Raw genomic sequence first — 11,841 nt, 5'->3', positions numbered from 1 at the left:
GCCTTGAACTCACAGAGATCTGTCTGCCTCTGCCTCCCAAGTGCTGGGATTGAAGGCATGCAGCACCACGCCCGGCTATTTTATTATTTTTATTTTATGTGTATGCATGTATTGCCTGCATGTAGGTAGGTACACCCATGTCATGCAATGCCTGTGGAGGACAGAAGAGGCCATCAGATCCTCTGGAACTGGAGTTACGGACAGTTGTTAGCTGCCATGTGGATGCTGGAATTCAAACCCGCGTCTTCTGCAAGAAGTCAGTGTTCTTAACCGATGAGCCATCTCTCCAGCCCCAGGGAAATTAATTAATTTTTGCTTTTGTCTGTACCCATTGTTTTTATACCTTGGTTGATGACTGGTAGCACATTTTTATTTAATCAGCATTATGTTTTTTTTTTTTTTTTCAGGATTGAAAAAAAATGGTCTCCTAGAGAATAGGAACCTTGAAAATTTTCCATCTGTAAGTAGAGCCTCAGCTCCATTGGTACCCGCTGATGGGCCAGCAGTCTTAGATTCTAGTTCATTTGTGATTGACCATAACACACAAGAGTCTTCTGGTTCTTCCATGTTCACCTTGTGTGAAGAATCAGTTCTTCCATGTGGTTTTGGACCTAAGGATCTGAGTGGGACGTCTTCCTTTCAAGAATCTAGAGAAGTGACTCTAGGAGGAGATGCTTTGCTACTTAAGAAATCTACTCAAAGCAAGTGGATAAAATATCAAAACATATCCCAGTGTAACTTGACTGCCCTAAACAGAGTTGATGACAAAGTGACAGATGACCTCTTTGCCAAGGATGTCTCTGAGGTGCATTTTAGCCATTCAAGTGAGGGGCAGAGTGCTGCTAGGAATGAAAACTCTTTAGACTCTGTGTACTTGGAGATGATAAAAGGCATGTTGTATCAACAGAAGCAAAATTTTAGCAGTCAAGATTTGGTGTCCAAACAGAAAGCACTTTTTTGTAATTTAAAGCAGATTTCTAAGACTGAAGAAACTCAAAATGTGTTAGGAAGGTCTGCTAGCTGTAAGTCATACAGTGTAAAGGATTTACAGGTAAGAAAAGTCTCCAACCTTTTGGCACATTTTTTTCCCCAGTAGTTATTGTCTGAATTCCAAAGAAGAGTAAACAAACTTCTATGGGAGCAGTATATTTTTTGAGCAGATAGCTATCTTTTTTATTTATTTAAATTATTTTTGAGACAGAGTTTCCCTGTAGCCCTAGCTGGCTTGGAACTCAGTATGTAGACCAGGCTGGCCTTGAACAGAGATCCACCTGCCTCTGCCTCCCAAGTGCTGGGATTAAAGGTGTGTGCCACAATGCCTGGCCAGATAGCTATTTTTGATCTAGAGCTGTAGACACAGTCACATCATCTCTGTTGACTTTATACCTTTCTATTGTAGTTGTGAATACTGAATGAAATTATATATTTGAAAGTCTCTGGTATACTCACTGCTGGGCACATAAGAGGTATTTCACAAATGTTAGCTCTTATTCCTGTTTCTGCTGCTATTTCCACTGCTGATACTACTATAGTTGTTTTTATTTTTGACTATCAAGTTAGTCTTGTTAATTGAATTATTCTTAGGACAAGACACATCTATTGCAAATTTGTTATAAATCATTCTTATTATAATCATATCTGAAATATGGAACTATAAAACAGTCCATTCAAAGCAGTTAAAGTTTTCTTAATGAAACATACTCTATATTGTCATTAAGAGGCTGATGAGAAAACTGCACATGGTGGTGCACACCTTTGACCCAGCACTCAGGAGGCGGACCTCTCTGAGATCAAGGCTACCTGGTCTGCACTGTGAGTTACAGGTCACCTGGGGCAATTGGAGACCTGTCTCAAAGAAACAAAACAAAACAAAAACCAGCAACAGCAATAAAAGAGACCGATGAGAAAAGTTAGTCTTCTTTTGTTTTAAAAGTGCTATGTTTGTTTTAAAAGTGCTATTCAGGCTTTATTTAGATTTTTTTTGTTGTTTGTTTGTTTCTTATTTTAAATTATAAAAGCAGTTTTCATGGATTCTAAAAATCAGAAGTACAATTAATATGTTTTCTTAAATATATATATGAAAAATAATTGTTAAGCAGTAATTTGTTTTGAGGTTGTAATAGCTTGACTCATTCCATTTCAGGAGATAAACAGCTCTGAGCTATGCTTCCCAAGTAGGCAAAAAATAAAATCTGCTTACCTTCCTCAAAGGCAAATTCATATACCAGCAGTTTTTCAGTCTCCCACTCATTATAAGCAGATCTTTACATCTTCGATCATAGGTATGACTGTTATATTTTTATTCTGATGATTGCATAGTGTTAAATATTAGATCAATATGAAAAGAATTATGAATTTTCATAGTAAATTCTCTAGAAATTTTGCTTCTGTTTAATATTTGGCAGTAACTTTATTTACCTTCAAATCAAAATTGAGCTTTAAAAGTGGGAAATGACAATGTTTAAAATTATGGGTTTTATTTAAAATAGAAACCACTGACCTTATTACATTTAAATGGAAAGTTAGTATGATGCATGATTAGATAGGTCTGAATGTTTTGGGGTGTCAGAACAAAACTTGCCTTTTGAAAAATTCATTGTCGTAAGGTGTGGTAGTGCATGTCTATTATCCCAGCACTCAGGATAGTACTGGAGGATTAAGAGTTTGAGTCTAGGGGCTGGAGAGATGGCTCAGCCATTAAGAGCACTGGCTGCTCTTGCAGAGGACCTGGGTTCAATTCCCAGCACCCACATGGTGGCTAACAACCATCCGTAATTCCATTTCCTGGGCAATCAGATACCCTCTTCTTATCTCTGCAGGTACTATGTGACATGGGTGCACTTACATACATGCAAGAAATATATTCATACACATAAAATTAAAAATAATAAAAAATAGTTTAAGTCTAGTTTAGGATACACAGTAAGACTGTTCAAAAATTAAACATAAAAGTAATTTGATGGCTAAAAGTACAATATGTAGCTGGGTTTGGTGGTGTGCGCCTTTAATCCCAGCACTTGGGAGGCAGAGGCAGGTGGATCTCAGAGTTCAAGGCCAGCTGGTCTACATAGTGAGTTCCAGGCCAGCTGGTACTACAGGGAGACCCTGTCTCAAAAAGATCCCCCCACCAAAAAAGCACAATATACACATGTATTAAAATGTTGCAGTGAGGAGATGGAGCGATGACTCAGCAGTTCACAGCACATACTGCTCTTCCAGATAGGAGTTTGGTTCTCAGCACCCGTATCAGTGGTTCACAAGTACTTGTTACTCTAGCTCTAAGGGGATCCATGCCCCCTTTCGGCCTCTGAGGGCATTACACTTACGTGCATCAACCCAGGCAAGGGCACACACATGCACACATAATTTTAAAGCGGTTCGTGGTGGCGCATGCCCTTAATCCGAGCACTTGGGAGGCAGAGGCAGGTTTGTTAGTTTGAGGCCAGCCTGGTCTACATAGTTCCAGGACTGCTGGGGCTACAGGGAGACCCTGTCTCAAAAGAAGACAAAAACAAACAAACCCGAAAACTACATAATTTAAAAAACTTAAAAAAAAAAATGTTACAGTGAAACTCATTATTTTGTACAATTAACATGCATTAACAACAAAAAGAAGTCTGGATGACTTACAAAGTGCATACAGTATAGTGACGGACAAGGGCTCAATCAGTAACGTTTTGCCTTGGATGCATTATTTGATGGCTGTAAAGCTTTGTTTTTGTTTTTTTTTTGTTGTTGTTGTTTTGAGAGAGTCTCACTGTGTAGCCCTGACTGCCTGGAACTCTCTATGTAGGCCAAGGTGGCCTGGAACTCAGAGACATCTGCTATATGTTGCTATGCCTGGCTGTAACATTCTTTTTGGTGTTTTTATTTTCCAGTTTGTCAAAGTTAAGGCAATAGAAAAGAAATAAAGAATATAAAATGGGTGTTGGTATTTATTAATAATTAATAGCACTTGTAAGGGTTGGAGAGCTGGATAGTTGATGCTTAAGGGTATTTGTTGCTCTTGCGGAGGACCTGGGTTCCTACCACTCACAGTTGTCTGTAGTTCCTGTTCCCATGGAGTCCTCCCTTTGGCCTTTGCAGGCACTGCATACGTGTTGTGCACTTACATACGTTCACCATATGTATAAACTAAAACTTTTAAAAATAACAGCAAGTGTGAGCCTGAGAGATGGTTCAGAGGTTAAGAGCACTTATCCCTATTCCAGAGGACCCAAGTTCGATTCCCAGCAACCATATTAAGAAGCTCACAACTACCTATAACTCCAGCACCCAGGGAATGTGATGCCCCTGGTTTCTGAGGGCACCCGCACTTGTGTACACATATCTGCAGACACATGATTTAAAAAAAGAAGCCAGGTGTGATGGCACACACCTTTAATCCCAGCATTCAGGAGGCAATGGCAGGCTGATCTCTGTGAGTTCAAGGCCAGCCTGGTCTACATAGTGAATTCCAGGCCAGTTGGAGTTACAAGGAGACCATGTCTCATTTTTTTATACAAACGTGACACAAATAGAAGTTAATTTTATATTTAACTTTCAGGTCTGTATTTCTTTTTCTGTAGAACATCTAAATATATTGCTGTTTGGATTGGCACAAAGGTTGTACAAAGCTCTTTCAAAACTTGACATGTCCTTTTATACATCATCAAAAGGAGAGACACTGGAAAACATAGAAAATAATTCACCATTCTGTCAACATAACCAACCTACAAAACTTGTCATGGTTAAAAAGGACGGTCCAAATAAGGTATCGTTTCCGCTCCCTCCCCTTGTGTGCCTTCCATGCGATTTAGATGCCTATGGAGATGACACTTGGGGAAGAGGGGTATTAATGACTAATAGATAGTAAGCTCTCTCCTTTGTTTTCGATGAAATAAAGGATCTGTGTTCCAGAATACAAAAACAAATTAAGATTAACCTTCAGATTTTTAGGAATTTACTCCATAGTAGCAGATGGAAAGAAATAAGGGGGGAAATCCCCTGTATAGCCTACTATAACTGATAAGGATGAGCCTAAGCTACAGTGACAGCACTGGCAAAGATATTTTTCCACCTGAGAGTTTAGAGGATGCTGAAATGAGCCTGAAAGAAATGAAGGCTGGAAAGCTCTGTGCCAGTAACAGGCAAGACTAAAGGAGTAAACAGTTTACTTAATCTATATTGCTGGTATCACAAAGAAGGGTTAGTAACATGTATGTTGATTTGTAAAACTGGACATTCCCCTATAATAGTGATACAATAATTTCACTATTTGCGTGTCCCATCATTATTTGAATATATTTTTGACTTTAAATTTAATTGTCAAAAACAAGAATTTATAATAGCATAGTTGTAGAATGAAATACATAGCCACTAAAAATCTTTGTGTTCTTTTCAAGATTATTTGACTACATGGTTGCATACCTATTTTATGTTATTTGGTAGAAGGATTAGATTAAGAGTAGAAAGTGTGCTGGGTGTGGTAGCACATGCCTTTAATTCCAGCACTTGGGAGGCAGAGGCAGGTGGATCTCTGTGAGTTCAGGGCGACATAGTGACTTCTACATAGTGAGTTCCAGGACAGCTGGGGCTACTGGAAGACCCTGTCTCAAAAAAGACCAAAAAAAAAAAAAAAAAAAAAAAAAAGAAAGAAAAGAAAAGAAAAAGAGTAGAGAGTGTATCATTGTATGAATTCTAAGAAAACAAACTGTGTGTGTAGAAAGAACTGTACAGATGTTGCTTATAGTTGTTTTTGGATAGATTTCAAGTTGTTTGTAGTGAACACTTAATTAGTAATTAGAAAACAGTGTATTACAGTTTAGTGCTTATTTTCAAATAATTTCTTTAAAAATTTATTTTTATTTTATGTGTATGTGTGAATGTATGAATGTATGGATGTGTGTGCATGCCTGGTGCCTGAGGAGGCCAGAAGAGGGCTTTGGATCACCTGGAACTGGAGTAACAGGTGATTGTGAGCCACCACGTGGGTGTTGGGAATTGAACCTAGGTCTTCTGCAAGAGTAGCAAGTGCTCTTAACCATTGAATCATCTCTCTCCAGCCCCTCAAAGTTTCATTTTCAAAAGAATACAATCTTTTGATATGGAGAAAATAAATGGAAAAGTAGCTACTTTTAAATATTAGTTTATTGTTAGAATTAATAGTAAAATTGAGGTGATTAATTTCCTGGAATATATTAATAGCAGACAGTATTTATTTATTTATTTATTATTTATTTATTTATTTATTTATTTTACTTTTTTTGGTTTTTAAGACAGGGTCTCTGTGTAGCTCTAGCTGGCCTGGAACTTCCTCTATAGACAAAGGCCAGTGTCAATCTCACAGAGATCCACCTTCCTCTGCCTCTGAGTGCTGAGATTAAAGGTGTACACCACTACCACCCCTGGACACAGGCATTCTTTATAAAATGCATGACAGCCAGGTGTGGTAGCAAATGCCTTTAATCCCAGGGCTCAGGAGATGGACCCCTGTATGTGAGGCCACCCTGATCTTCATATAAGTTCCAGGTTAGCCAGAGCTACATGGTGAAACCCTATCTCAAAACAAATTAACAACAAATTGTTAATTTTTTTTTTGGTCTTTTTGAAGCAGGATCTCCCCGCAGCCCCAGCTGGCCTGGAACTCAGTATGTAGACCAGGCTAGCCTTGAACTCACAGAGATCCACCTGCATCTGCCTTCCAGTGCTTGGGACTATAGGCATGCACCGCTATGTCCAGCCTAATTATTAATTTTTTTCAAAAAGCTTGACAATTATAATGCAGAAAACAATAGAAAAATAGAACCAGTTTGTCTCACTAAATTTTAATATGCATGGTAGGTAAGCAATTTACCACTGAGCTATACCCCTAAATTTCTGTATTTTTTTTTCTTGCCTTAGGGTCGTCTCTTTTATACATGTGATAGGCCCAAAGGTGATCAATGTAAGTTTTTCAAATGGCTTGAGGAAGCGACTCCAGGATGGTTAGCAAAGGGAGAGTCTCAGCCCAGCATGGTTTTAAGTGATACTAAGAGTATTGGCTTATATTTAAGAAATCAAAAGGTACCAGTCTATGAGGAATGCCAGCTTTTGGTGAGGTATGTTTTATGGTACCATAATTGTCTGTAATTATATCAGAGAACAGCAGCCCTCACAGAATTATCAATAGTTACTAGGGAATTGAACCCAGAGTCTTGTACATGCTAGATGCTCTGCGAACATCTTCCTTCAGATTTCTCCGAGAACTGTGCTCTCAGAACTGTGCTCCTGAACAAAAGCTTTGCTGTCTCTATTGAAACAATACATCCAGAGTGGTCTAGGGAAGAAATGAAAAACTGTAGCAGAGAAGAATTTTCCCTTGCTGAGCCTTACCCTCCCAGAAGAGGACACATACCACAGATAATTGTTATCAATCTTGCTCTACCTGTTGTTTCCAACATAAATTGGATAATTCCTTGCTTTTAAGGAATATCTCCTGCTTGCAGTGCTTGATATTTTTATAACATGCATACACATATATACTTCATTCTGGATTAAGGGCCAGGAAGGATCATAAGGGATTAAAGCTGTATGTTTAGGTTACAAGAGGAGCCCAAGGCCTAGTAAGCTTGTTTACATTATGAACAAGCTGAGATAGTGTTAAATGATCTTAAAATTTAAGATTAACTTTCGTTACAAGTTTCTATTTATCTGGAACAGTTATTCCCGTAGTTTACATAGTGAGTTCTGGGCCAAGGCTACATAGTAAGACCCTATCTCAAAAACAGAACAAACAAACAAAAAACAGATGGCAAGTCTGTGAGAATTGTTTTCTTCCTCAATAGAATATGTTTATATTTCATACACATGTATGAAAGTAAATAAATGTACACAGTTCTGGTCCTTACATGCTGTGTTAAAGAAAATTTAAAGTTCTACCTTAATATTCAAATTCATGTTTTTAAAGATTTATTTTTATGTGTGTGGTATATGCATGTGTGCATGCACGTACCTGCATGGAGACCTAAGGGGCATTGGATCTACTGGAGCTGGAGTTGCAAGTGATTGTGAGACACCTGACATGGGTCCTGGAAACTAAATTCTGGTCCTCTGCAAGAGCACTACTTGCTCTTAACTGCTGAGCCATCTTCTCATTTACTTTTATATTTTATTACTTTCTTTCAGGAAAGGGTTTGATTTTCAAAGAAAACAGTATAGTAAACTAAAGAAATTTGCAGCTGTAAATCCTGAATTTTACAGTGAAGCAAAAAGCAAAATTTATCTTAAACTGAGTCGGAAGGAGAGTTCTTCAATTTATAGTAAAGGTAGGTAGATCTGATTGTGCTTGTGATTCAAGTCCATGCTGCTGAGGCTCTGTGTACACATAAGTCTGCAAACAGAGTTTTAAAGTTTCTTATTAAAAGAATACCAGATGCCATTTTACTAAAAAGTTACATTAAGTTCTTGGTATCATGTAAATAAACATTGATTCAACTGTACTTTGACCTGATACTTAAAATAAATTGAGAAGTGTAATGAGTTTGTCAGTGCTTCTTTCACTCTTTGCCCAACACCAGATTCTAAACTTTTTATGTTTTGAAATAAATTCCTTTTAAAATAGAAAAATATTTTAGAGGCTTTTAGGTATACTAAAGTGGTTTATCATTGTCTTTGGATTCACTACCTATTCTTATTCCTTTAAAAAAAAAAATCACTATTTTTAGCTGCCATGTGGGTACTGGGATTTGAACCCGGGTCTTCTGCAAGAACAACCAGTGTTCTTAACAGCAGAACCATCTCTCCAGCCTCTATTCTTAATCCTTACATAGCTTGGTGTGTAAAGATTCTTTCATTTATAGATGTGCAAGAGTTTCTGTTGGATGTAATCCTAGAAATAAGACTGCTATGTGAGAATGTTATAACATCATTTATATGCTACTATATGCTGGAAATTATAGCTGATTTCCACAGCAGTTTTATCAGGTGTTAGGACTACTGTCAAAGTATAAGAGAACCTGTAGATCAGCCTACTCAAGTGGGTATAAAATGATCTCATAGTTTTAGTTTGTATTTTTCTGTTCACCAATGATTTCCAAATGTTCTTCATATGTTCATTAACTGTATGTATTTCTCATCCACTTTTCTATTGGGTTTTAGCAGGTCCTTTTATTTATAGAAGGTCTTCATGTTACTCCTTTGTTGCCAATATCTGCTCATGTATCAATTCTTTCCACTTAAAGGCTTTACAATTTTTCTTTTTAAGTACTGGAGACCAAGCTGGCCTTAAACTCACTGTCTTCCTGCCTCAGCTGAATGCTGGAATTACAGGTGGGAATTACCATGCTGGGTCTCTGTAAGTCCATTTGTAGATCTTTGTCACCTTCCACCCTTTTAACTGCTGTAGCTTTCTATATCCTGATAATCAGATAATACTAAGTCTCCCTTGTTCTTATGCATGACTTGGTTGTTCCTGACACTTTACAATTCCATATGCATTTAAAATTCATGTGGTTAAATTTTATGGGGAAAAAACACCTGTTGAAATTTTGATTGGAATTGAATCTGTAGCTTATACTTACTATGGCATGCAGGTGGAGGTCAGGGAACAACTTGTGGGAGTGGAGTTTCTCCTTCACCAAACTTGGGTTGTTAGGCTTGGTGGCAGGGGCCTTTGCCAGCTCTACAGGATAACACCTTTTTAAATATTGTTTTATTATCTGTGAACTTGAAAAATAACCTTTATCTAAAACTTTCATTGCCTTTTTTTTTTAAAAAAAATAAGCTCTCACTACCTGACACCTTTTCCTCTAAACTGTCAGGATTATTATAGGCATGCACCTCTATACCCAGCTTATAACATCTTATAATAAAGTTTTGCAAACTTTTCTGTAGAGATCTTAAATGTCATTTATTTAGTGTTTTCATACTTTACATTCTCTCATACTGTTATTTACATTTTTGTTCTGTTGACCAGTTATGCCTGAGGTTTGTTAGTTTTGGAGAAGAAGCACCTTTGGGTTTGTTCTTCCAGAGGTCAGCTGAGTGTCCCTGGTGGTTTGGTTTGGTTTCTGTTTGCTTTTGTTGTTACTGACTCATCTCTTAAAATCTCTTCCATTTTGTTAGGATGTAGTTCACATATCTTAACACAAATACCTAGCTTATTAAGTTTGAGATTTTCCCCTATCTCTAATATATTCATCTCTGCAAGTACCAATCTACTTTTTTAAAGTACTTTTTTCATTATAATTGTTTTAAATTTTACATTATGATTTCATCTTTAATCTATAGATTATTTAGCATATGATTTTAGTATTCAAACATTTAGGAACTTTCTGTTTTATATTTTTATTACTAACTTCTGAATTAATTGTGTTATGAATAAAGGGTATAGCTTTTATAATACATCTCTTTAAACTTACTGAGATTTTTGTTGTTTCTGTTTTGAGATAGGATCTTGCTATGCTGTGTAGTCTAGGTTGGCCTCCAGCTCACAATCCTCCTTTCTCAGCCTCCTGAGTGCTAGGATTATAGGTATGCAACACACATCCAGACTGCTAAGGTTTTCTTAATTGTATAATGCATGAGAAATATATATTTTCTCTATGACACAGAGCTCTTTAGCCATCAGATCAGACCTAGTAATTGTATGCTTAGATGTTTGTTAGCCTTACCAGTCTTCTACTAATTAGTTATCAACAATCAAATGGAGATGAATTGAACTCTTTTTTTTTTTTTTTTTTTTTTTTTTCGTCTTTTTGAGACAGGGTCTCTCTGTAGCCCCAGCTGGCCTGGAACTCACTATGTAGACCAGGCTGGCCTTGAGCTCACAGAGATACGTCTGCCTCTGCCTCCTAAGTTCTGGGACTAAAGGCCTGCACTACCATACCCTGATGAATTGAATTCTTTTATGGTTGTGTCTGTTCTCGATATTTTGGGCATCTCATAGAGTGAAGTGATTTCATTAGGTACATCAGTGTTTTAAGTTATCATCTTGGTAAATTGAAACTTTTTCATTATGGAGAGACTCTCCAACTATAATACCCTTTTCTTAGAATTATTTTTGTTAGTATTATTAGTATAGATAATCAGGTTTATTTTTACTAATATTTACTTGAGTCTTTTTTTCAATATTTTATTTCTACCTTTTTGTGTTTTTATAATGATGTCCCTTCTAAACATTCATACACCTCTAGTGTAAAAAAATTCATTTGTAAACAAACTCTGTAGTTTACTATGATTGATAAAAATAATATATAATGATTATGTTTTTCCCATTGAAGTCCAGACTGAATTCTGCTTAGCTTCCAAGAGCAGATGAGATTTGGTGTGTTCTGGATAGTACGGCTGTGGACTTGAGTATGGTTCTATAAACTTATATTACTATTTTTGTTCATTTCACTTTTGTGCATTTTTAAAAATTTGTGTGTGGGGGGGGCAAGGTATACACATTCCATGGCACATATGTGGAGGTCAGAGAATAACTTTTCAGAAGTCAGTTCTCTCCTATGTTTTGAGCCAGGGCCTCTCTTTGTTTCTTCTCCTGTGCTATGGATGTGAACTTCTTGCCAATTTTTCAGTTTCTGCCGCCATCCTACCCCATAGGAGTGCTGGGATTACAGATTTGTCCACCCTCTCCTTTTTACGTGGGCTCCAGAGATCAGACTCAGGTTATCAGATTTGTACAGCAAGCACTTTTACCTCCTGAGCCATCTCCTTACCCCTTTTTAAGTGTTCTTTTCTGCCTTAAAAAAAAAAAAAGGACAACTAAATCTTACTCTTAGTAAAACAAGCACGTAGAAAGCATTCACATGCCTTTATTCTTTACTCAGACTCTTTTGATCACTGTCTCCCCTCTCCCCTTACCCTTAGTTGACATTATCT

At 37.1% G+C, this 11,841-nt stretch overlaps 1 protein-coding gene across 10 annotated transcripts in view; it reads left to right on the top strand.

The window, feature by feature from the left end:
- Window positions 1-11,841, top strand: part of Zgrf1 (zinc finger GRF-type containing 1) — a 108,454-nt gene that overhangs the window by 53,626 nt on the left and 42,987 nt on the right. For all 10 annotated transcript variants that reach the window (XM_029563856.1, XM_029563863.1, XM_029563861.1 and 7 more), the window contains 5 exons: window positions 408-1,051; window positions 2,144-2,282; window positions 4,569-4,753; window positions 6,883-7,079; window positions 8,146-8,285. In XM_029563856.1, coding sequence (XP_029419716.1) covers window positions 408-1,051; window positions 2,144-2,282; window positions 4,569-4,753; window positions 6,883-7,079; window positions 8,146-8,285 — 1,305 coding nt within the window. The remainder of the gene's footprint in view (window positions 1-407; window positions 1,052-2,143; window positions 2,283-4,568; window positions 4,754-6,882; window positions 7,080-8,145; window positions 8,286-11,841) is intronic.

Source organism: Nannospalax galili, unplaced genomic scaffold (genome assembly GCF_000622305.1).
Source record: "Nannospalax galili isolate Female #2095 unplaced genomic scaffold, S.galili_v1.0 scaffold216, whole genome shotgun sequence".
Lineage (NCBI taxonomy): Eukaryota > Metazoa > Chordata > Mammalia > Rodentia > Spalacidae > Nannospalax > Nannospalax galili.
Note: the sequence above shows the minus strand (reverse complement) of the source record. Positions and strands in the feature narration are given on the sequence as shown.